Raw genomic sequence first — 26040 nt, forward strand, 5'->3', positions numbered from 1 at the left:
TAACCAAGAATGATGATCTCTCGGAAAAATTATGGCTTGGCTATTATGCAGTGCTTTTTCTTAATCTAATTCCCATCGCTTATAATTTTTCATTGTTAACCTTGAAATACGCAAACACGGCGCACACTTAAACGCTTTGACATGTCTGGATTTGCTGGAGCATGTGTATGTATCCATGTGTTGTTGTGACTGTGTGTGTGTGTAAGTGTGTGCTTGTGCATGGTGTGGGGGGAGCTCTTAACAAACTGACATTCCAACTATTGTGCCCCCACATTCCTTAGCCTGCCCCATTCATACTGTGTGTGACCAAAGCTGGGAAAGCCAGTGGCGAATGAGAACCTCCAGTGGGGTTCTGGGGTTCGTTGATTGTGGGTATAAGAGATTGGACCGGTGTTAAACTCAATAGACAACAAATGGTGAGAGCTCTCTTTCTCAGAATATTTAATGTAAATAATACCTTTGTAACAAAAAAAATCTGCAACTATGCATGAAAATTTGTCATGTAAAAGAACAGTTCCCCCAAACATTTATGCAATTTTACCTCAATTTCTATAGATCTTATCCATACAGCAAAACTACGTAGTGGTCACACACAGGACATCAAGCTCTGAAGACACAAAGGAACTATAAAAGCACAGTAAAACTCTTTATGACTAGTGAACTAGGTTTATGATAGCATTGTGAAAAAAGATCAAAACTTTAGTTGTTAATCACAAAAAAATCTTATTTCCTGCAGCTTTCAGAACAAAAACAACATCATCATTTTACTTAAAATTTTTATTTATTCTGTTTTAAACATTTTAAACTAATTTGATAAACTGTGTAATAATAAATAATTCATCATTATGAAGCATTACAACCAAGAAGATTATTTTTAACCCCAAAAAAATCACAATTATGCTACACCAATAACCTAACAATTTCTGTTAAACACAATTAGCTTTAGTAATTGTACCATCCTAAACAAAGAAAACCAGTTGGTCCTAAAAATGGGGGATCCCTGCATAGCCACTTTATTACCCTAAGAAAACCTTCAACCTGCGCATTTCAATGGGCCTGTTTGCCCATTTTCACTCCTTCATTAACATTCAGAGTGTAACCAACAGCTCTGTTCAGCCCCTCTGTAACCCGTTGGCTCTCTCCTGATAACCAGCACGTCTTCACCGCTTCAGGAGAGAAAAGACCAGATGGAGGCAACAGGTTTTATCCACATACTATAGTGAAACGTGAGTGTGAAAATAAGAGCACATCAGCCTTGAAGTCAAATTACAGGTTAGTAATGAGATAAAGAGTTAAATACACTTGGGGGGGGGATTGTTGGGTGTGTGGGTGGCTGGCTGGGTGTGGAGTGTTAACCGAATATAAACACAGACAAAATAAGGTTTAATTTGCACCTGTAAGTGTGAGGCACCACAGGTGTCTGTATGTCAACTTGATCAGACAATCAGGACAAAATGGAGATTGGTAGAGATAATAATATGCTATTTGTTTGCTTTTACTTTTTGTAATTAGGTCAATATGCATTTTTATTTGACTGAGAGTTTCACACTTTACTCACCTCATCTCACGCACACAAACAAAACTCGCATAAAGGCTCCAACATAACACAACTTATTAAAACAGAACCACAGCGCGTGAGATTTTTATATTTTTATTTATTTATCATTTACATGTAAACATTATAAATTATAACACATACGGTATTGTCACAAATAAACAGCATTTTTTGGGGATATTTGATACATTGAAATAACAGAATTATTGAAATTATTATTGACCACTAAACACTCTGTACACTGGTAGAAAAGCAGGTATCGGGGGCAGGACTGTTGCTTTCCGAATATGAGGTCAGAGTAACTGTAACCTTGTGTGAATGAAGGGCTTTATTTTCCCCCCTTCACCGATGTTCGGGATATTAAACAGCTCGGGCCAAGCTCAAGTATTCAGATGTGCCAAATGGCCCCTGAATGCACCCCCACTGTGCAATCAGCTCCAGTATAAACACTATTGCAAAATTCAAAGTTTAATTACGGTACTCAACACATACCATTACTGGCTGAAGCACATCACTCATTTACTACATACTGTAAGGATTTGTTTCAAATAAGTTGCCATTTTTTATATCGCCTCATCACCCTCATAACAGTTTGTTTGTAAAGTTTACTTTTACGTTTAAACTTAACATGTAAACAGAGAAAGAACTGTGACTTCTTTCATCCTCGTGCAATGTTACATAAGGCATTAAATACCCTTTCGTTACACAGTCCTTTGCATAAATATCCATTATATTTTGGTTGAATTACTAAAATAAGTCATTTCTATGCACTTATTTCCGTTCAGTTAGTGTATTGCAGAAGCTCGAGTTAACACAGATGCAAACCGCTGCCCTAACAAGCCCGCAATTGACTTAAAATTGGCCTCTACCTGTGACTCATTAAAATAACTACCTCATTTTCTGGATCAAACCCAGCAGCAAAGTGATCATTATCTAGATTGTGAATCCTCCGAAGGACAGCTGTGAAAATTAAGAATAAAAGGAATTAAAGTTGAAATAAAACAAATGTTTACGTTAGAAAAAAGGTAAAAACTTTATCAAGGGTTAGTGGACACCGCTGGCACGTTTATCAGTAAACGGGGGTTAAATCAAACCAACCAGAGATTATCCAGTAAAGACTGTCCTTCGAAACAAAGGGACCTGTGAGAGAAACTACAGAGACGCCACTGATCACTGAAGAAACTCAGGGTTCAGTAGCTGAGAACGACGTGAGGGTTGCACTGAACCAAATCAAGAGCTCAGCATATCACTGGCATGACACAAAAGAAGCCATTATTCTAAGAAAACCTCATGAAAGCATCATAACTGGGGCTTGGCAAAAGCATAATATTGACCGAGCTGCAATGTGTGATTTCGTAGGCAAATAAAACTACCACATAGAGCATATAGCCAAATCTAACACAGCATTCACCTCAAAGAAAACATAATTCCCTCTGTGAAGTCTGCTTTTTAGCATTGTGAGTTTCTTTAGGAAAGACTGGGCCATCGTTGTTATATTAAAATACGCTGCAAAATAGTAAAATAGAGTAAAAGAGCATGTGTAGGCCAATTATTAAAGTGTGGCTGTAGCAATGCCAAGTTCAAGGGCTTAATTCCCAGGGAATTCAAGAATTGCACTCTTAAGTTGCTTTGGATAAACGTATCTGCCAAATGCATAAATGTAAGTGAATCAGAAAGTTATTTTTCATCAAGACACAGGCAAATTAGCATTGGAGTTAAAGTTAATGGGACAATCAAAGTCCTGATCGCAGCCAGAACTGAACTGCTTAAATAAACAGAGCCATTTTTATAAACTGCACAGCTGGAACAGGAGAATAAGTTTGTAAAGTATTTTGAGATTACAATTGTATTTGTTATGAATAATGTAACAGACGGAAAAATGTAAAAATGGAAACCAGGTCAAAAATGAAGTCCAAGTTTGAAACACTCCTTCACGTGTACAGATATAATGAAGTCTGTTAAGCATTGCAAAGAGATCGGTAATGAATTTACAGGTTACAACGGAAAAGTGTCAATCTTTAAACAGCAGACTTTCCGATAAAGATCCGATTCAGAGGATGATCTGAAATTAACATTTAGCCCTTTGTATATGAAGATTTTCAGTACAAATGGTCAGATACTTGACATGCACAGTTCAATTAATGATCAATTATCTTTCCTTGGATGCAAATGCTATGGTGAGTTGTGATAAGAAAACAGTAACTAAAGACAAAGTGTCTGTTTAATCACACAATTACAATAAAATATAGAAAAAGAGAAGCAGTCAAATTAAATAGAGATATAAAATACCACAATTTCTGAAAAGAGAACTCGTCATACTAATAAAACAGCATCTTTCTTTTGGAAATAAAGTACAGCTGTGTCGTCCTGTAGAGAGACGGTTTCACAACAACATGCCGATGCCTTGATGTGCTGTCCTCCATTTACTGCACAGGAAATGAGTGGCAGAGGAGAACCTCACATAAGTGTATATACGAGAGACAGTCAAGAGATAGTCTATGCCCACTGGTGCAGTTACATGTATTCAGCAGAGTCTGCCGGTCACGGTTACTTCTCCTTAAGTGCCCATATACTCGCAAAAGCAGCGTCTCTTTGTCTTTTCAAAGGAGATTAAGCTCCTTTTCCTACAGAAGGCTTCGGCCTTTGTGTAAAACGGCATGTGTATAGCGGAAATGCGATGTAAAACACATGGCTCTTGTGTGGCATGGGGAAAAGAACACGATTCTGTATTGGGTGCTCCTGATGATGTCATAGTTTGAGGCTTTATTCCTCACTTTCTTGTATTCCTTACTTGTAAGTCACTTTGGATAAAAGGGATTTGTTAGGCTAAATGAATAAATGCTGTACACCTTAATTCCGTGAAAAATATAAAAAATGAGAAGTTGCAATTGAGAAGAAAAATGGTTTCTGTTTTTGATCAGATTCATATGTACACATGGGCATCAGTAGCATCTCTTTTAAACTCTCATCAGTGCGTTTGAAGATGATCAGATTGGATTAATAATCACTGGAGATCCAACAGGGTAAAGATGATGATGACAGTAAAGATGAAGATTTCACTAGGAACGTACAACGCCCGTGCTCCTCCAGGTACAGATGATCCTCCATGGGTGTCCGTGCCCAGTCTAGGAGTCAGCAGTAACTCGTGAAGCGTTAAGTCATCAATTGCCAGGTTATCTGCCAAGTCTAAGAGAGAGTGAGAGAGAGAAAGAGAGAAAATATGCCATGGATGAGAATACATGGCGGACATGCAACAGTTGCAAAACATTAAAGATTCATCGTAAAAAAATGTGGACTGAGTGAGGAGTATGAGAGTGTTAGAGGACAATAACTTTTGCAACAGCATGTTAACAATCTATCTCTTTACTAAAAGAATTTGAAGCGTTTTTAATTTAGCTTAACATAAAAAGTCTGAGGTGGGAGTTATGAGAAGGGAAAGAGGATATCGGTAACAAAATCAAATATGATGAGGCACGCCAGCTATGTGTGGAAGTGTCCCCTGTGAAGTCTCCCTTCAAGCCAGCTGAAGAAAATCTTATTGGCTCAAGACACACAGATGAGCTAATGAAAGTGTATACACACGGTTCATATGGCACATATTTCCCATTCCTTATGTCTGCCGCATTTACATCACAAAAATCCACAAATTTAACAAACTTAACAAATACAGGCAAAACATAGAGGTAAACACAAACAACTTAGCATGACAAAGGCAGTGTTTTTTTTAATTTAAAACCCATTTTTATGTGTATGTGAATGTACGCAAACACACCGACTTGCAAAGTATAGTTTAATTGTAAACAGACGTTCCACACTTGTGTATTGCGACACAATGCAATGCATCTCATGGGCTCAATACTACAATCTCTTGTAGGTGCATGTGCGACCTACGGGTACAATGTACACGTGCACTCTCTATGAAAATTGCATCACATGCACTGACCAGCATTTAAAAATGGACCGTATAATGATCACCTCAACACTGGCAGAAGACTGCAACCATGGGGGTGGCTTCTGGGGCTCAAGCCCCGAATCTTTTCAGATGGCGGCATTCAGAATTTCAGAATTAAACTCTCCAGTCCCCCACTCCAGTGAAAACGAATGAGAGATGCGAGTTGAAGGCAAATTATTATGCTGAATCTCCCAACAGTAAACACATTTTCAAAGTGTCTTTATTATTACAGTGCCTTCGTTATTACTGTAAAAGTGTATGTTAATAGTTATGTGATGTAAATACTGTTAAATAGCGTCAACTGATATATTATCTGCATGGTTAACGGCTGTTAGCGCTCTGATCTAGTTTGCCTGCTCTGCTGCACACTGTTGTTGGTAATGTTGTATTTAAACTATATTTAATCAAAGTAAATTAAAACTTTGAAAAAAACTTGCTCATTGCACATATCCCGTTTTTTATAAATGGATATACGATTTTTTTTAAGACGTCAGAAGTAAGAAGGGGAAAATAGTTACTTAGGCAGCTTATGTTTTGTCCATATGCATTTCTTTGAAATTTGCAATGTAGCTGGATAGTTACTGGATTAGCTTACAGCAAATATATTTTGCCTATTGTTGGATAAGAGAAGTTAAAGTGTCATTGTTAAAATGTGTTATGTTACAGTTTCAAAATGACAATACAGAAAACCTTGCTGTGTTATCTATATTATCATTTTGAAACTGTAACATAACAAATTTTGACAATGACACTTTAACTTCTCTTATCCAACAATAGGATAAGACAGGATTAAAAAAATTTACTTTATAAAGCTGCCGTAAATGGAGAAAAATATTAGCAGGGCACCATGCTTTGAAACCCCTAGATTTGGCCCAAGCCCCCCATGTCGACAATGTCTGGCTCCGCCCCTGACTCCAACTATTTTATGCCGCTTTTCCATTGCATAGTACCCTATGGGTCAGGTCGCGTATACTCACTTTACTTTGGCTCAGCTTTTTCATTGAGATTAGTACCACTTCAGGGTGGGAGGGATTATAGGCGTGTCGTTATATTTGCGCTGCCTACTGATGTGACATCATACAAAAAGTGGGAGTGAGCAACAGGGAGCATCGTTGGAATGCAGAGTTTCCCATACATAAAATCCCATACAAAATCAAAATTGACCACCACAAATAGATGTTTATCACTAACTCTGTTTCACATGATTTCTGTACAAACACCCATTGGCGTCAGTCGACGCGCTCCGCTGAGCCTCATTTAAGTAGCAAAAATGCTGTGAATACATGTGGACGTGCCTGTCGCGCAAGTTTGGAAAACACTGGTATGGTGTTCCTGATTCTCAGCCTGTGTTTTTTCCCACCGCTAAAAGGAGTTTGGGAACTAACAACAAAGCACAGATGACAACAGGTTTGCTTGGTAAAGCTAATCTTGCTTTTAGCAGTGACGTTGGTAGTGACGATTCTCTCAGACCAATCAGTGATCTACAGTGTTTTCACTTCATGTTTCAGTATCAGCTCAACTCACGTGGAACCTCAACCAAGGTGGTACTAAAAAAAAGCGCCATAAGTGTCGACAGTGTTGGGGAAAGTTACTTTTAAAAGTAATGCATTACAATATTAAGTTACTCCCAAAAAAGTAACTAACTGCGTTCATGGAAAGTAATGCTTACGTTACTTTTTAGTTACTTTTGCGTTACTTTTTCTTGGCTGAGGCTTGATCTCTTTCAGGCCTTGCAGGTGTTTTTTATGACCGAAAAGTTCTGCATTCAGAAATTGCATATTTTATCACAAAAATGTTGAGCGCTGGCCTGCTATCTCAGTTTCTGACTCAAACTGTTCCCACACAGGCGTGTATGCATAGAGTGCATAATGGGACTACGTTTAGTTTAATTTAGTGCAATTTTTTTTATCGAATTAATTAAACTAAAAAAGTAACTTGCATTACTTTTTTAAAAAGTAACTCAAATATTAATGTTTACATTTAAAAAGTAATGCGTTACTTTACTTGTTACTTCAGAAAAGTATTATTATTATGTAATGCATGTTACTTTTAATGCCTAACCCCCAACACTGAGTGTCGGTGATGAAACTTGTTCCTGTAGTTCAATTGGTAGTGCATTGCTTTAGCATGAGTTTGGTCATGGGTTTAATCCCCAGATAACACAAATACTGATAAAAAAAAGTGTGTCTCCAAATCCATAAATATAATATCGGCACCTTGCATAATCACACTGATGGTTTAGGTGGAGGTTTAATCTGGTCCAACGTTTACTATTATTGTTAATTTTCAATTGAATGCACTTTACAAGAAATTCGATCTCAGCAACTAAGGTCACATGCCACATTTAATACCATCCACAGCAGCCTACGTTTGGAGGGATTTAACCCCACAGGGAGGAAGTCCAACATTTGGTCAAGTGACTGCGTAGTGGTGGGATCAACAGGAAAGCATGCGACTTAATTAATTCTGGGCCCTGAGCTCAGCATGCCAGCCAGTGAGAACCAGACCGACTGCAGGAAAGAGATGGAGACCTTCTCTCAGGGGGTCCCCTGGATGCCCTGGGGCCCATTTCAGACCACAGTCGACTTTAAAACAGGGGAAGGAGGCAAATAAATAAAGCCTCGGCGCTGAAAGTTCCTCGAGATTTCTGTGCAATTACGACAGAGCTTGAACGCGAGCCAGAGGACAATTAACTTTTTCTTTCCCTTCGTCCACTGACAACCCAGCAGTTATACATTCCACCGGCCCTGAAAGGACGATTTTTCATTGTGACAGCGGCTCACTGTACCACTAGTCCAATTAAAGCAGAGGTGTAATTCAATACAGCTTTTATATACACACTACACCCTAAATCAGGCGAGGTGTGTTCGTGTGAATAAGCAGGAAAGTGGTGAATGCGTATGTGTGTGTTTTGAAGTGTGTAAGGTTATTGTTTGGTGTGTGCGGTAAATGCGTCTTAAGAAACGTTCATCCTTTAACTAGGAGTTGGAACAAAGGTGGCACAGAAAAAGGGTCTATAGTTACGACTATAGGGCTTTAAAAGGATCTACAACAAACAGTATGTGTACAACCCAACTCCACAATGTGACAATATCCTGTTATAATGAGCCACAAGCACTTGTGTTAAATAGTATACACGACTAAACCGAGTGCCCGGTTAACTCTTGTTCTTGGATCTGATCTAACCAGAGCAAAATTAGTGTCAATTAGTGGGATGGGTATGTGGAGGCTGGTGTGCTAAATATAACAGTCATCGCTCCCAACAATGGACATGACCAACATGGGACAGTCTGAAGCAATAGCACAAAGACTCACAAAGGCTATATCAGCTTTCAGGAGTATCAGGCCCCAGGAGTGCCCACTATGCAAGCAGAGTCTAACCGGCTTTATCACAGAGTTACGAGCTCCAGTTACAACAGAGGTGAAAGGTTAACAGTCAGCCATTGATTGGTAATGGTAGGCTTGGACCGGCTCAATGCCAGCAGTGCAATACATCACATACACAACAAACAGAAACACAGAAACGAATTCTAAATGTTTATTGCAGTCCTCCGCGGTAAGAATGAGACCCTTGCTAACTGCTTTAAAGAGCTGGTTTGTTTTGAGACCTGCTAAAGAAGAATTATAAGCTGTTTGTGTTTAAAGAGAAAGAATGTGAGTGTTTATGTTCTCATACTATGCATCTCTCTCCTGAACTCAAGATAAAATCTTTGTTTTTCCAAACAAAACTGACACAATTCTTATTAGTGGTGCTTACTAAGCATCGCTATTGCTATCATACATACAACTGCTGGAAAGTGTGTGGTGCATTGTGAATGTTTGTATGGTGTGTTTGAGATGTTTGAAGATCATGTTTGAGATCATTTGAAAGCTGAATAAATAAGATTTCCGTTGATGTATGGTTTGTTAGGATAGGGCAACATTTGACCTATCCTAAGATACTTAAAACCTGAGTATTTAAAAATCTGGAATGTGAGGGTGCAAAAAATCGAAATATTGAGAAATCACCTTTATAGTCACAAAAAGAAAGTTTTTATATATTTACGGTAGGAAATGTACAAAATATCTTGGTGGAACATGAATTTTACTTAATAATTTTACTTAATTAATACTTAACACAACACACATATAACTGAAGTTTTATGTTTCAAACAGAGATGGGGATAAAGAGGCAAAAGTTACAAATTGCAGCTTTAATATGCATGTTATTTAATTAGGCAGAATGTGTTTGCCTATTGTTATGATGAGTCAAAGGTCAGTTTAGGATTCAACACCAATTTATTTAGAAATCCAGGGAAATCTAGCAAATAGATACATTTCTGCAACTATATTAAGGGATCTAAAAAACAAATCCTAAAAAGAAGTATTTACCTTCAGCCTCCAACTTGTATTGCATTATTTGTACCTTATGTGGCTTGTCAAAGAAAGAAGTGGGCTATTGCTTTTTTCCTCAATCAGGTGTGTGATTTTTTACCCGAGGGGTGATAAAATAAGTAGAAAAAACTGTAGTTCCTTTACAGGAGACCTAATTTGTACCATCCTTCTAACACCATCCACTAGTAAATTTCCCTGTAAACAGGAAGTCACGTTCAACTTCCATTTTATGATGTATTTCCGAGTGCAACAGAATATTACAAGGGAAATAGTGGGCGTGGCTTATGTTTCCACAGTTTAATTATGAACATTTCTCAAAATACATTCCTTTGTGTTCATCAGAACAAAGAAATGTATGTGGGTTTGTAACAACATGAGAGAGAGAGAGTAAATGATGGCAGAATTTTCTTTTTTGAGTGAACTCTCTATTTAAAGGATTAGTCCATATTCTTAAAAAAAAAAAATCCAGATAATTTACTCACCACCATGTCATCCACAATGTTGATGTCTTTTTTGTTCAGTCGAGAAGAAGTTATGTTTTTTGAGGAAAACATTCCAGGATTTTTCTTGTTTTAATGGACTTTAATGGACCCCAACACTTAACAGTTTTAATGCAGTTTAAAATTGCAGTTTCAAAGGACTCTAAACGATCCTAAACTAGGCATAAGGGTCTTCTCTTGCGAAACAATTGTCATTTAAAAATAGAAAATATGCACTTTTAAACCACAACTTCTCTTCTTCCTCCGGCTGTGTGACGAGCCAGCGCAACCTCACGTAATTGCGTAATGACGTGGAAAGGTCACGTGTTACATATATGAAACGCATGTTTGTGGATCATTTCAAACCATAAACTGACACAAAGACATTAATTAGTATCATTCAACATACATCTACGTCGGAACGATCCTCTTTCTCCACACTTGTAAACACTGGGGCGTAATTTCGCATACGTCATCAGTGACCTCTTGACGTGAAGACGTATTACCAGAGTAATAAAAAAAAGACACTGGTGTGTCACAGGACCGGAGGAAGACGAGAAGTTGTGGTTTAAAAGTGCATATTTTTGATGTTTTTTTGCCAAAAATGACAATTGTTTCGCTAGATAAGACCCTTATGCCTCATTTGGGATCGTTTAGAGTCCTTTGAAACTGCAATTTTAAACTGCATTAAAACGTAAAATGTTGGTGTCCATTAAAATCCATTAAAATGAGAAAAATCCTGGAATGTTTTCCTCAAAAAACATAATTTCTTCTCGACTGACAAAGAATGACATCAACATTTTGGATGACATGCTGGTGAGTAAATTATCTCGATTTTTTTTTAAAGAAAATTGACTAATCCTTTAAGGAATAGTATCTCTGGATCTTAGTTTCCATTAAATTTCCCTTTGGGGTCACTTTAATGATTTATAAAAGGTGAATCACTGTCTGGCCATCTGAGATGTCGGTATAGAAATAAAGATTAGAAATGTAATTATTTGGTAGTTTTACAGCACACAATGAATATATATTAGCATTGTTGGTTGTTTGCTTTAAGCATCTGAAAGCTTTTGGATCAGAAAAGCAATGGTTTGTGGCGGACATAACAAGCGAATAGCAACCACACCGCAACATGGTAACTACCTTTCAGAGCACCTTAGCAACCACATAGCAAAGTTTATATATACACTGTTTATATATACAGTAGATACACACTGTAAAAAATACAGCATTTTGCCTAATCAACATATATTTTTATGTTACGTTAACTTTAAAAAGTTAACAGTTAAACAATTTCAACTTGTTTTTTCCTGATAAGTTATGTCAACTTATCACATGTCAAAACTTAAAATAGTATGTTAAATTGACTTGCAAAATCAAGTTGTTTTAACTTCAAGCTATAAATATATCAACAAAAAACTTTGGCACTAAAGAACGGGAATATACCAAGCACAGGACTCGTCTTATCAGTATGGCCTACATAGTACACAGAGCCGGCGCCAGACCATAACTAACAGGGGGGCATTTGGGTTCCAACGGGGGGGGGCACGCAATAGCAACAATAACTTGCAAAAACAAGACATTAAAACAACAAATACAGTGCAAGCACACACTCATACAACTGGTACAGACTGTCAGCTCATTTCCCGTATAAAGTGCAAAAGACCACAAACTATGCGCAAAACTATTGAACTTCGACCGTCGCGTGAGCGCAAGCTGAGGTCCGCTGCGCTCGTGCTTTGCTCCACGCAACAACAAACCGCCCTCGCGCGGCGCAAGCCATTGAAATGAATGGGTTTCATAGCGCAGCGCACACCGCGTCCTAGCTTGAAAAAAGCCGATTTACCATAATCACCTCTTAATGCTGTGTCTATCCACACTTCACAGTTAAGCTTACGTAATTTAAAACAACGCTAACTTACCTTTAAAATCGCTGAAGACGGCGTGTACGAATTTTAAACTTCCTTAAAACAGGGTCCTGTAGATTTGTAAATTCCACCTCGACCTCTAATCTCTGCTTTTGAGCCAGTCTGTGTTTGCATGAAGTCAGATGAAGCAGGCGGTGCTGGTTCGTTCTAAATGTTCTAATATCCATATTTTACATGATCCATAAAATGCCGCGAAAAAACACGTTGCTAGTATCAAGTCACAAATATGCTAAAGACGTAAGACGGGTGAGACGCGGCAATACATCCAATCAGAGAAACTGGTCTATTTGAATTAAAGAAAACATATATCAACTATATTTTCCTCATTTGATTACATTACAAGTCATGAAACATTCAATGTTTAATTTATTTTCATTATTCTTGATATATATTAAATTAATAAAAAACTTTGTGGGGGGGCACAACAACCTGTTTGGGGGGGCACTGTTCACGAATGCCCCCCATTGACGCCGGCCCTGATAGTACACAATGTATAGATACTGAGGACAGAACATTCATCAAAATCTAATAGCTCTTCTGTGAGTTTCAAAAAGGATCTATGCCAACCACCAGACAGACCTTTACCTGGACATAGAGTTGGTGTGTTTATTCTGAAGTACTGTCTGCTTTACAGGTGTTCCTCAGGACAAGATAAAGCGTTTGGAATGTCTCCAAACACAGGTGCTTCTTACAAAAGTATGCAATACTGGTCTATACTGCTTTTTGATTCGTGCAGCCGGGGTTATGAAAACACACAAAACAATAAAATTGTGATGAACCATTCCTTCAGTTGAAATGCTCCTGATAACAAAACCAAAGAAGCTATTTGTCATTTGTCTTTTCAAATGGTTGTTTTTATAGCAGTTTAGGTTTCATAACCCAATTGATGCGGATATGTGATATCACAACAAACTTAGCAATTGATTGTAAATCATAAAATATTATTAGACTTGCTGCTGATTTGCTACAAATAAAAAGGCTCTCAATGCCCAACACAAAGTACTGCTTAATGAGCACAACATTTATATTTTTCTTAAAGTATGATATATAAAATATAATATTGCAGCTCATCAAGCTACTGTATCAAAAGATTCACAAAGGCATGACAGCAACTTGAGGCTGTGTGGTCGAATTAATTAAAACTTCTGCACATAAACAAGCAACTTTGTTTTCCATGAACCCACTCCTCCTTAAAGAGCAGCGTACCTAATTTACAGTTGAGCATTGGTGATGAGTGAAATTTGTGGGTTAATTGTATTCAACCATACTGTACCTATTTCAGTTCCTTCTATGTCTCTATGTGTAAAATACAAAATCTCAACAAAATGAGGTCATTTGTAAACACACTAGACAGCGGAGTGACTCTGCAGCTGTAACTTCACTCCCAGGCCAATGTTGCTGGTCTGGTGTGGAGAGAGAGAGAGAGGGGGGGAAGAGAGGAGAGAGAGAGAGAGAGAGGAGAGAGAGAGAGAGAGAGAGAGAGAGAGAGAGAGAGAGAGAGAGAGAGAGAGAGAGAGAGAGAGAGAGAGAGAGAGAGAGAGAGAGAGAGAGAGAGAGAGAGAGAGAGAGAGAGAGAGAGAGAGAGAGGGGAATGTGCGCGTCTGCTTCCACACCCTGACCACAGGCCCACTCCAATAGGCAGCCAGCAGCCAGCCAAGAAAAACTAGCCAGTCATGAGGTGGCCAAGACACAGAGAAAACTGAGACACAGCTAAAGCCTAGTACAACACAGCTTTAGCACACCTAGAATGAGATTTAGCACAGCAAGACACAGCTACATTACAAACTACAAACACCAAGACACAGCTATGAGCACACCAAAACAGAAATTTAGCACAATGAGGCACAACTGCAGCACACCAGAACAGAGCTGCAGCAAACCAAGACACAACTATAGAACAGCAAACCAAAGCTGTAGCACATTAAGACACATTCACACACATACACTCTATTTTAGTAAGGCAAGGCATAGATGTAGCACAGGGAGACATAGCTACACCAAACCACAGCTGAAGCACAAGTCACAGCTACACCACACAAAGACACAATTACATAGGCTGACCATACGTGTCATACTTCCCGGACGCGTCCTGGGATTTTAAGTGCGTCTTCCGAAAGTCGTATTTGTCAACTGCATACGTCATCAAGGTTTATTGTTTCAGGTTCTATATTAGAAAAGCAAACGTTATTTTTCAATTTTAACGATTTTATGTTTTTGACTGAAATGTGAGAATCTTGATGACGTTTGCGGTTGACAAATATGACTTCTGGAAGATGCACTTGAAATCCTGGCCAGGACGCGTCCGGGAAGAATGGTATGTATGGTCAGCCTAAATTACAGCACAGCTGTACAATAGAAATACACAGCTTCACCACACAAAGACACAACTACAGCACATAGAAGCAAAGTTGTAGCACAGGGAGATACAGCTACAAAACACAAACACTACTATACAATATCAAGGCAAAACTGAAACACAGGGAGACATAGCAACAATACACAGTGTAACTGTAGCACAGGGAGAAACAACTACACCACACAACGACACAAATATAACAAAGCAAAGTTGTAGCACAGGGAGACACAGCTACACCAAACAAAGATAAAACTATACCACAGCAAAGCACAGCTGTGACACAGGGTGACACAGCTACACCAAACAAAGATAAAACTATACCACATCAAAGCACAGCTGTGACACAGGGTGACAAGGCTACACCAAACAAAGATAAAACTATACCACAGCAAAGCAAAGCTGTAACACAGGGAGACACAGTTTTATCACATAGACACAACTACAGCAGACCGAAGCACATGATGGGACAAAGCTACACCACAGAAAGGCACGACTCTGTAGCACAAACAGGCACAGCTATAGCACACAAACACATAGTTATGGCACAGCAACAACACACTGCATCTTGGAAAGAGACTTGTGCAGTGGTTAAGAGGATATTTGTGAGAAAGATATTTGTGTGATATTCATAAGAACAGATACATCCACTATAGGGATGACTGAGGTTTTTAAAAGGTTCAGAATTTATTAAAAGAAACAATTTGTGGGGACAATCTATACTAAAGGATGAAAATATATTTACTTTGTAAAGATTTAAATAAAGACAGCTTATTTGACTTTACATTAAGATATGACTAAATATTTTTATAGCCTTATGTCAGCATTCCCCTTCAAATTCTCAATGGATTCCATTGTGGGGTAAATTCAAGTCAACACGTATTAATTAGCACAACTCAGCAATAAGCAGCATCACTAGTGTCACGATTTCAGTCACACTGCTTCTCTCACTAAATGTACACATAATTACATTTGTAGGTATTTTTAGCTGTAAAATTCATATTCAACATGAACAGACTCAACAAAGAGGGATACAACAGACTGAAAGATTTAAAGTCAGACAAATGCACCAACCTCACAAAGAATGTCATTTGGGACAGTCAAGGTCTAGTTACTCTCATAAGAAATCATTGTACAAAGTCAAAATCAGTCATCTGTTTGATTGCACTTAAGCTACTGTATAACTTAATGGACCAGAAACTGAAACCTGACAAATAATGCAACATAGTTATGTAATACTATTATACAATATTATGAAATCTACAAAATGTGGTAGTTAAAACCGAGTTCAAACATGGTTAAACGTCTCAACAAAATGTGAGCACTGCTTGACCACAAACCCACTATCAGGATGCAAGGGTGGTTGCCAGGGCATTGCTGTATGGTTGCTAAGGTGTAAAAACAGTCCACCCACTATGATACTAAATGTCCCTCTCAAGTCCCTATTTCAATAAAAATAAATGTTTTTTTTCTCACCAATTTCATCATCTACCATACGAAAGCTGATTGCTTAGAAAAGCAATAGCACACTTCCCTTCAACAAGCCGAATAAGTTGAGGTATGATTCATGTCTGCAACACAAATAGTGTTGCAGACATGGTTTGGGGATTTAAAAAATCTTGGCTTAGCAAGCACCACTTACTATTTTGGTAGGAATTACATGAAGATATTTTGTAAGTACTGTATGTTTAGAAACAAGTTAGTTAAATGTGACTTCAGTCATATTTACAAATCTTAAAACCTTCACCACTCTCCATGCCCTCCATAGGTTGTGGATGACCCACACTAAGTGAGACACAGTTTGCGTTTCCAGACGGACATGACGCAGAAAGATGTCTGGAATGAATTTAAGATGTCAAAAACACATACTAATGTAAATAAAACTTAGACACAAAGAAACATTCAGGAAACTCTCAGAAACAAAAACTGGAGACAGAAAAAATGTGTATTGTGTGAAATATGATGCTTCCTTTTGTCCATTCTTCAACATTTCATATTACAATATCACCTTTGTTAATCTTTTCAAAACTTGTCCGCCACATAATACGTTGTTTGAAGCCATAAACTCCCAGCCACCATATTAAGCTTTTTACAATGAGATTTACTGTACAGTATGTAATCCATTTAAATAAGCTATCTATCCAGTGCATATTGAGGCAGGCACTGTTTACACAAATGGTGGTTAGGTGTCATTGTTTCTGTGTGTGTGTGTTATCTGTATGAGTGTGTATAGTTAAATGTGTGTGTGGGAAGGGATTGTTGTTTATAATGTGAGGGAGAAATGAAATGAGCAAGCATTAGAAGGAGCCAGATCTATTGGGCTGTCTCATGGCAAACTTCCTCTCTCTCTCTTTCTCTCTGATCAGGATTATTTGCAGATGCGATGGTGCCATAGCTGATTTCTCAAAGGGGGAAAACAAACCATCTGCTCTATTTCTGTTTACTGATCTCATTTTGCAAACAGCCCCAGATGAAAATTAACATAGCCGTGCAGGTAATAAACAGAAAGATTTGATCATTTTCTGTTGTTTAAAATATTTAATATTCTGTCCCCATTTAGTTTTGGATGAACTATGCCTTTCATTTGAATGCAAGACATAGAGAACATTATTTACAGTTGGTTGCTCACAGAACCAGTTTTAACCAGTCATTTCGAAAGACATAGTTAATGTGAAACTATTAACAATCATGCATGAGAGAAAGGAAACTGACACTAATATATGTTAAGATATGTTGGTGCAAGATGTTTTTAAGTGAAGGCATCTCAAACACGCATTTTAGTCTGGGACTAGGATAAGCCCAGTCCAGGAAACCGGCCCATAATATTTATGTATATACTGTATATATGTACAGTATGTATGCATGTAGGAGCTACATAAACCATGACAATTTCATTATGTGTATAAAGCTCATTCTAATTTGGATAAGCAACCGCTTTCATTTTTAGCTACAGCTTTTTAATACCAACTCAGTTTTATCAATCATTCAGCATTATTCTCTATAGAACAGAGTTTAACAGATACATTTTAAGCAAACATAGTCTCATCAATATCTCATTATTGAGCTTCAATAACAATTGTGTAAACTGGCTGTGTTTTTTGACTCACATGATACATAAAGGGACTTTAAATACAGCTGAGAATGACTTTACTCTTGGTAATTTCCTGAACATGTTTGCTCTATTCATTTCCAGGTGGGTTTCAGGTTGATTTCCACATTATACTGTGCAGACATCTGTGCTGTCTGTAGCACCTGGACCACTGCAGTCAAACATCTGCAATCCAAACGCTATTCAATATGCCCTTACATACACAAACATGGACATGCATTCTCATACCTTCACACAAACCCCCATACAACATGAAACAAACGCACGTTTACCCAGCTATCTGAACCAGGACATACTATAGACTTCTACTGTTTTATGTAGAGCTTATTGTTTATGGGACAGTGATGTATTGCTTACTCTATGCCTAGGCAAGTTAGCTTTTTTATCCTCAGTCTAAAAAGGCACAATATATCAGGACACATGTAATGAAAAAATTAAAATCACCCCATACTTTACTCACTCTCATGCCATCCTATAACATTTTTGTAAATAAAACCTAAATCCACCCCTAACCATAACTGAACCCTAAATTCTAAACCTGGTTGTAAACTTAAATTTGAAACTGTTAACTTATTTCTGAAATCTGATTGAAATGTTGCCGCTGCTATTTTTAATAATATCTTGGCTCTTTTCAGCATTAGAATGGCATTGCATAGTGCCCCATTTTGGAAAGGTACAGTAACGTTGTGTCAGAGGTACGTCTTCCTCCTGACCTCAACTCCTCCCTCGTGAAACCAAGTCATGTGACCCACATACTCAGAACCCCCACAACTTTGATAAATGATGACAGAATTCAGAGAAAAACTCTTTCTCGTGTCCTCTACAAGAAATTAAAAGGTCTGTGGTACTGTTTAAGATAGGTTAAGCTTTTAAAAATGTATAGCAAAAATAAAAATATATGCAGAAATGGTATATACAAAATGACTTATATACTTCTTTAATTATTAAAAGAACACTTTTGTAAAAAATATGCTAATTTTCCAACTCCCCTAGAGTTAAACATTTGATTTTTACCGTTTTGGAATCAATTCAGCTGATCTCCGGCTCTGGTGGTTCCACTTTTAGCATAGCTTAGCACAATCAATTTATTCTGATTAGACCATTAGCATCGCACTAAAAAATAACCAAAGAGTTTCGATATGTTTCCTATTTAAAACTTGCAGTCCATGTTACGGCAGCAAAGTCCTTGATTATTATGCCAAAATGAGAGTAGAGTTAGCCATATCTGCCTAGAAAATCTCAACTTTTAATTTTCCGTCGGTCTTAGTAGACAATGTAACTACAAAAGATTCAAGTTTTAAATAGAAAAAAGGTCAAAACTCTTTGGTTATTTTTTAGGGCGATGCTAATGGTCTAATCAGATTCAATGAATTATGCTAAGCTATGCTAAAAATGGTACTGCCAGAACCGGAGATCAGCTGAATGGATTCCAAAACGGTAAAAATAAAATGTTTAACTCTAGGGGAGCTGGAAAATTTTTATATTTTCAAAAAAGTGAAGTGTCCCTTTAATATAGATATATTTGTGAAAATCTGTAGGTGGTGTAACTTTCTAAAGAATGTTTATAATAATTGTGTAATAAAAAACGTCTAATTATAGTTTAAAGGGGTCATATGATGTGATTTAATGTTTTCCTTTGTCTATGGATTGTTCAAAGCTGTCCGTGCATACAGAAGATCAGTAAAGCCGCAAAGATTAAAGTCTCAAAACCAAAGAGGTATTCTTCTAAAAGTGAAGGCTCAGCCACGCCTTCCAAAAAAGTCTCATTCAAACACCCCCCCACTTATCTGTGGGAAGACAGACCAAATGTATCTTTTTTTCTTGCTGTAGTATTGTTGCAGCCACCGTGATATAATTAGACGGAGATGATGTGCTCTGCGAGCTGATATTCCAAATATGATAAGGGGCATAACATTTCGGTCACGCGCTTGAGGTACTCGACAATCGATTTGTTAGATAAATAGCGCTGTAGATGTTGGTTCAATGTGGATTATGTGTTATATGCCTGTACTGTACAACAAATTGCCTCTCAGGGACATTAAAGTTTTCTACGTCTAAGTCTTTCACAACGCATGGGATAGCTGGCCAATCAGAAAGCACAGTGCTTTTCAAAAATTGACACGTTTCAGAAAGGCGTGGCAAAGGGGAGCAGCAATAATGCATGGTATGTGATAAATAATGTGTTTTTTATCCTAAAATCGCATAAACACATTGCATTATACCAAACAGACAAAATAATGTTCTTTGTAGCAATGTCATATTACCCCTTTAAAAGGTTTTATTTGATTTCACACACTTGTCCCATTACTATAAGTAAGCCCACACATGTAAAGGTACACGTCCTCAACTAAACACAACCTCACATGCACAGATGAGAACATCATGGCACTATAACACCAGGCAGACAGACTGTCAGTCCTCATATTCAGCTTGTTTACGGCTGTGGCGCAGTCAGGCTTCAGAATACCTATGTTGTAATGGAAAACGTGTGCTGTACTCCTCACCTATCAGGTGCTAGGGGTTAGGGGTGCCACATGGAGCTCATTATCATTCCAATCTCAACATCAGAGGAAGGATGAAACGATTTGCGCTCCTGAGAAGTGTATACTGTGCTTGCGCATGTAAACTTGTACGTGTTGAACTATTCGTGCCTGGTGCCCATCTCACAAATTCACACTGTCCATCACGGCCTCAAAATTTCACATCCGTACCTCTTCTCGATATCGCCATTAAATCCATAGCAGACCTGAGACTCGGGGTCGGCCCATTCTCACACAGCCGGCTACATGTTTCACATTACAGGCATATTTCCACATTGTATTTTGCTAACTCTTGCCTGCTGATAAAGGGCCAAAGTGCTTCAAAGAAAAAATGCTCCTCAGCACTTACAGTGATCGAAAGTCTCCGGAGCGCTGGAAAATAACAAGAGGTCTTTTGACAGGGCCCATGCCGAGCGGTCAGGGCCGAGCAGCCTAGCGCCCCCACCAAAATCCCCTGCTGAGGGGGTCCGGCCCTTCAGTGATAGCTACATTCATCAAGTTCTCCTGGGTTCCCTCCTTGATGAAATGAGAAAAGACCTGGGAAGCTTAAAGAGGGTGAGAAAGTGAAGGGCAAACAGCGTAACGCTTGCAATGGTCCCAGACAGAATGAGATACTTTGTTTTAGCCTATGGCAACACAAATCAGCGATGAGAGATGTGAGGGATAAAATAGAAGGAAAGTCATAAAATAACAATAGAATAAAGGAGACAAATGAAAGGATGTGATGACAGCTAGGTTTGAAGTTCAAGGTGCAGGATTATAAACCTAACTATAGATGATGGGACAGAGAGAGCAGGTGTATGTTTTAGGTATGTGTCTCACGCTCTCAATTACACGTATACATTTTCAACAACTCTTATAGACACCATTTAAAAAACTCACAATGTCAATATATAAAATGTATACCAGAAATGTTTTTCCTTCTTTGTGAGTGTTGTAAAGTGACTTGCAATATAATATTGATACTGTACAAGCAAAATCCATTATACTGTAAGAGATTACAATACAAATAACAATCCTTTCAATCAAAAGTGTTGTTATTTTTAAGAGTGTATCAGTACCAATTTCTGTATGTAACAGAGAAGATAATTAAATACAGATTTGACTTAATATTAAATGCAAATCTAACCTTTTGTACCTAAAAACAGAAAAAGCTTTTACCATAGACCACTTGCAGAAAACTATAGCAATTTATTACCGCAACACTGAATTTCCAAAATGTTATCAGTATTGAGATAAATAATTCCGTTTACATTAATATTTGCATTTATCAAAAGCGACTTACACCACATTCAAGCTATCAATAGCTATGTTTCATTACACTTCAAATTGCACAAATTGAAATAGCGAATTGAAAATGCACCCAATAGAAACACGACAATTTTGCGTAAACTCCCATATAGTGCTAAAAACGTTTTTACGATCGTGTGAGGTGGTTTATCAGGCAGTTTGAAAAAGGAATATATAGGAAAACTATTTTTCCCCACATGTACAGGTCAACTGATGTGCGCAAAAGTCACATGATCATTCTTTTTTTATTGAAATAGGTAAAGAAAGACAGCAATACAAATACATATATCACTTCCTTTCCCCCCTATTAAAGACCACCTATTGTCTGATTCATTCAAAATATCCTTTGGTGTGTAAGTGTGTATTAGTACATGTTAATGAATGATATGCAAATGGTACAAACCCCAAAGTAAACAATGACGCATATTATCGTCTTCAACGTAAATCTCTTTTCTTGGACTACAACAAACACGGATTGTAGGAAACAGTTTACTTCCTGAGATTTATGATGTAGACAAGATCGACATTACCATAATTCCTCCCGCTTGGACTTACAGCCTGTAAGTTGACTCCTGTTAGCATTGCATTGTGACCGAATCTTTTAAACATGGTAAGGAGCGTCACGTTTCCGGCTGACATCAGAGGTATTCAGGCCAATCACAACGTACAGATTAGCTGGCCAATCAGGGACAAAGAGCTTTTCAAATGCATGCATTTCAGGAAGAGAGTGAAATCCGGAGCTACAAAAATATACGGTATGTGGAAAATAATGTGTTTTTAGCCATAAACCATGCAAACACATTGTATTATACCAAATACACAAAATAACATTGTTTTTAAGCAATGAAATAGGTGCCCTTTAACAACTACTAAGGGTGAACACAAACATGAACAATCACACCCCTCAATGGACTCTACTCCCCACCCACCTGGGAGGTACTTAATCTTACATATTCAAATTGTAAAAATTAAAATAAATAAATAATTAAAATATTAAGATAAAGGAATAAAAAGGAAATAAGACTAAATTAAACAGAAAGATGAATGGATTAATCTGTGGAATGATTATGATGATTCTTTAAATATGGTGTAGTATGTTTGATAGGAGGACAAGACAGAAGAGCTGTGGTCGACTTTATGTGGCGTCACAAGAACTGTCAAGCACATGACATCAAAATACCGCAAAACCGTAGTGTGTTATCCACATGTCGGTCTACGCAGCACTGTATGAAGTCAAACACAGTCGTTGCCATGATTTTTGGAATGACTTTGAGACAACAAAATTACTTTTTAGTCGTATAACATTGGTGAATGGAAATGCAAACATTTCGCAGTAGTTTTTAGCAACATTTAGAAATAACGCTAAAGTTTTGTGCAAATCTTTAATGAAAACACAGCTACTCACTTTAACAATAAACATGTTTAAAGGGACACTCCACTTTTTTGAAAATATGCTTATTTTCCAGCTCCTCTAGAGTTAAACAATTAAGTGTTACAGTTTTGGAATCCATTCAGCCAGAGGCGTCATGCCCATGGAAACTGAGGGGGCACGTGCCCCCTCGGATTTTTGAGCCAAATGGATTTTGCAAGCAACCTCAAAAATAAAAAAGCGTCCATTAATCTTTTAATCTGTTTAAAATGCCCAAATTATCAATTTTCTGCTGCATCCGTGTCACTTTTCAGAGTTTTGATAGTGTTCTGATCGTGTACATTACTTTATTCTGGCGGCAGTCGGCGCAGCCGCAGACGTCAGCGTCTGAGCGCGCTCACGAGCTTAGCTGTAGCTGCTCGACCTTATTAGCAGGGGCGGCGTTTGCGTATGGCAGTTGCCATACCCTAGCATTCAGACAAAACACCAGAAATCAACAGGCTATAATGATGCTCATTAAAGATAATTTAAAATATTTTCAGTAGAACATATCTAAACATTGGTACATCAAGTATCATTTACACGTGTGTTCGACTTCATGCTATGACACTGGAACCAACAAGCGGATGACATCAACGTGCCGCGACAGCGGTTTGAAATCAAACTCTTCCGATGATTCCTCGAGTCACCCTCGCGGTACTTTGACGTCATCAGCCTGTCGTTCTTACAGCGCAGCTTGAAGTCGAACACAATCTATAGTGGGGTTCGCGCTGCAGGAGGTCTCATGATGACCGCTGCTTTTATAATCTTTATTTTCGCAAGTAAAATCCTTTTTGTTTTAACATTTAAACAGACTCACACTCGCGCTTTGCATATTGCATACATTATTCCAGAAGTAAAATGATTTGCTCTGTGGATAAATAAATATGTTCTCTTCCACTGGGGATTGTAACGCAGCCGAAGTGAATTGTATAATTTTTTTGCGCACATTTTTGAATATGGCCACTTGTGGAATAAAAACTGCACGACGACAAAAGGTAAGACTTGTTTTTGCATTTAGCTCTGTTTTACTAAGAATTTTATTTAGTGTTGGATAACTATGTGTGCTCTATCACATCATTTAAAAGTCTTTATTGTGTGTTTATAAGTGGATTTGGCGGTTGTCGTGACAAGATTTGTGAAGGGATGTCACAGTATGTTTTGTTTTGATATTATCTTGTTTTAGTTTATCTGTTGCTGGAGTTGTGCTTAGTTAAGAATTATTTGAAAAGCATTTTGAATAATCATGATTTCTATTGTTCTATTGTTGTTGTTTCATTTGTATTGCTTCCGTATTGTTGTCAGTAGTGTACATCCGTGCAGTCGTAGGATGCTTTTGTACAGGTTGGTGGAATATGTACACATATGTGGTTTTATAGATTAGTTATTTGAGAATAGCCTTCTTGTACGAAGAATTTTTGCCATACCATAGCCTAGGTTTTCGTGAAACGCCGCCACTGATTAGTAGAGATTTCTAGATTCATCTTCTTGGCACAACGCCAAAGTTCGCCAGAGTTCACGGGGGCGCGGAATCACACATGTTCACATATAAGGTAAAATTTAATGCAAAAATCCGTTCCTCTAATAATTGTATCTAAACATATTTTTTTTAATCATTATTGAACATTAAAATCAATCACGTGGCTATAGCTTATGGCATTTTCGTTGTTTATAAGTTATACTTTATGGATGTAAATTACATTAATTTCATAGGATAATGCAGTTGTTGTGCAAAATGCATTAATGACAGAATTAAACAAGTCGTTAAACAAAACGTAAATAGAACACATGCCGTTTCAGATGTAAATATGATGCCAATATGTCATTAATCCGATTGAATAGTATTTGAAATGAAAGTTAGTCAACACTTTTATTTTGGAGGTTTTTGCACTATGGCAGGGGCGTTTAGAATGTTAGAAATGTAAGTGCCATGGAAAAGACTGAAAGCTCTATAATATAATTCGTTTGATGTATGTGTATGCGCAAATTTCTGTGAGCTTTGCACACTGTGCCCCCTTAAAAAAAATTGGTGCATGACGCCCCTGCATTCAGCTGATCTCCGGGTCTGGGGGTACCACTTTTAGCATAGCTTAGCACAATCCATTGAATCTGATTAGACCATTAGCATCGCACTTAAAAATAACCAAAGAGTTTCAATATTTTTCCTATTTAAAACTTGACTCTTCTGTAGTTACATTGAGTACTAAGAATGATGAAAAATTAAGAGTTGCGATTTTCTAGGCTGATAAGGTTAGGAACTATACTCTCATTCTGGCATAATAATCAATGACTTTGCTGCTGTAACATGGCTGCGTGAGGCACAATGATATTACGAAGTGCCCGAAAATAGCCCCCTTGATAACTTTCAATCTGTTTTAAAATCTGGGGACTATTTTCTGGCTGTGTAATATCATTGCGCCTGCTGCACCCATGTTACGGCAGCAAATTCCTTGATTATTAAGCCAGAATAAGAGTATAGTTCCTAGCCATATCTGCTTAGAAAATCGCAACTCTTAATTTTCCTTCCTTCTTAGTACATGATATAACAACAGAAGAGTCAAGTTTTAAATAGGAAAAATATCAAAACTCCTTGGTTATTTTTAAGCGCAATGCTAACCAATGAATTATGCTACGCTATGCTAAAAGTGGTACCGCCAGACCAGGAGATTGGCTGAATAAATTCCAAAACGGTAAAACTCAATAACTCTAGGGGAGCTGGAAAATAAGCCTTTTTTCAAAAAAGTTGAGTGTCCCTTTAATGATTCATTCCAAACTTCCCCAATTTAGCAGCTATCCCTGTCTGTAAGTCATAACAGCACTTTGATTGGCCCTTTTTTGCATTGCTTCACCCGATTATCATTATCTTGTTCAAACATGGGCGGTTGATATTTAAGTGAATGTAGCGAGCGCAGATGACATGACCTTAGTACCGGCTGTGTGTGTTTCAGGGTGTGTACACAAGACAGACACACACACACACACACATCATGTCCTGGAATAGCTCTGCTGGCCTGGAATCTCTGCAGTGTGCATGGGGTAATATGGGGGTTGG

At 37.8% G+C, this 26040-nt stretch overlaps 1 protein-coding gene across 1 annotated transcript in view; it reads right to left on the reverse strand.

Moving 5' to 3' along the window:
• Positions 1 to 1681: 1681 nt before the first annotated feature.
• Positions 1682 to 26040, reverse strand: part of gpc3 (glypican 3) — a 152240-nt gene continuing 127881 nt past the window's right edge. The window contains exon 8 of the mRNA XM_065271835.2: positions 1682 to 4741. Coding sequence (XP_065127907.2) covers positions 4560 to 4741 — 182 coding nt within the window. The 3' untranslated portion in view covers positions 1682 to 4559. The remainder of the gene's footprint in view (positions 4742 to 26040) is intronic.

Source organism: Paramisgurnus dabryanus, chromosome 16 (assembly GCF_030506205.2).
Source record: "Paramisgurnus dabryanus chromosome 16, PD_genome_1.1, whole genome shotgun sequence".
NCBI lineage: Eukaryota > Metazoa > Chordata > Actinopteri > Cypriniformes > Cobitidae > Paramisgurnus > Paramisgurnus dabryanus.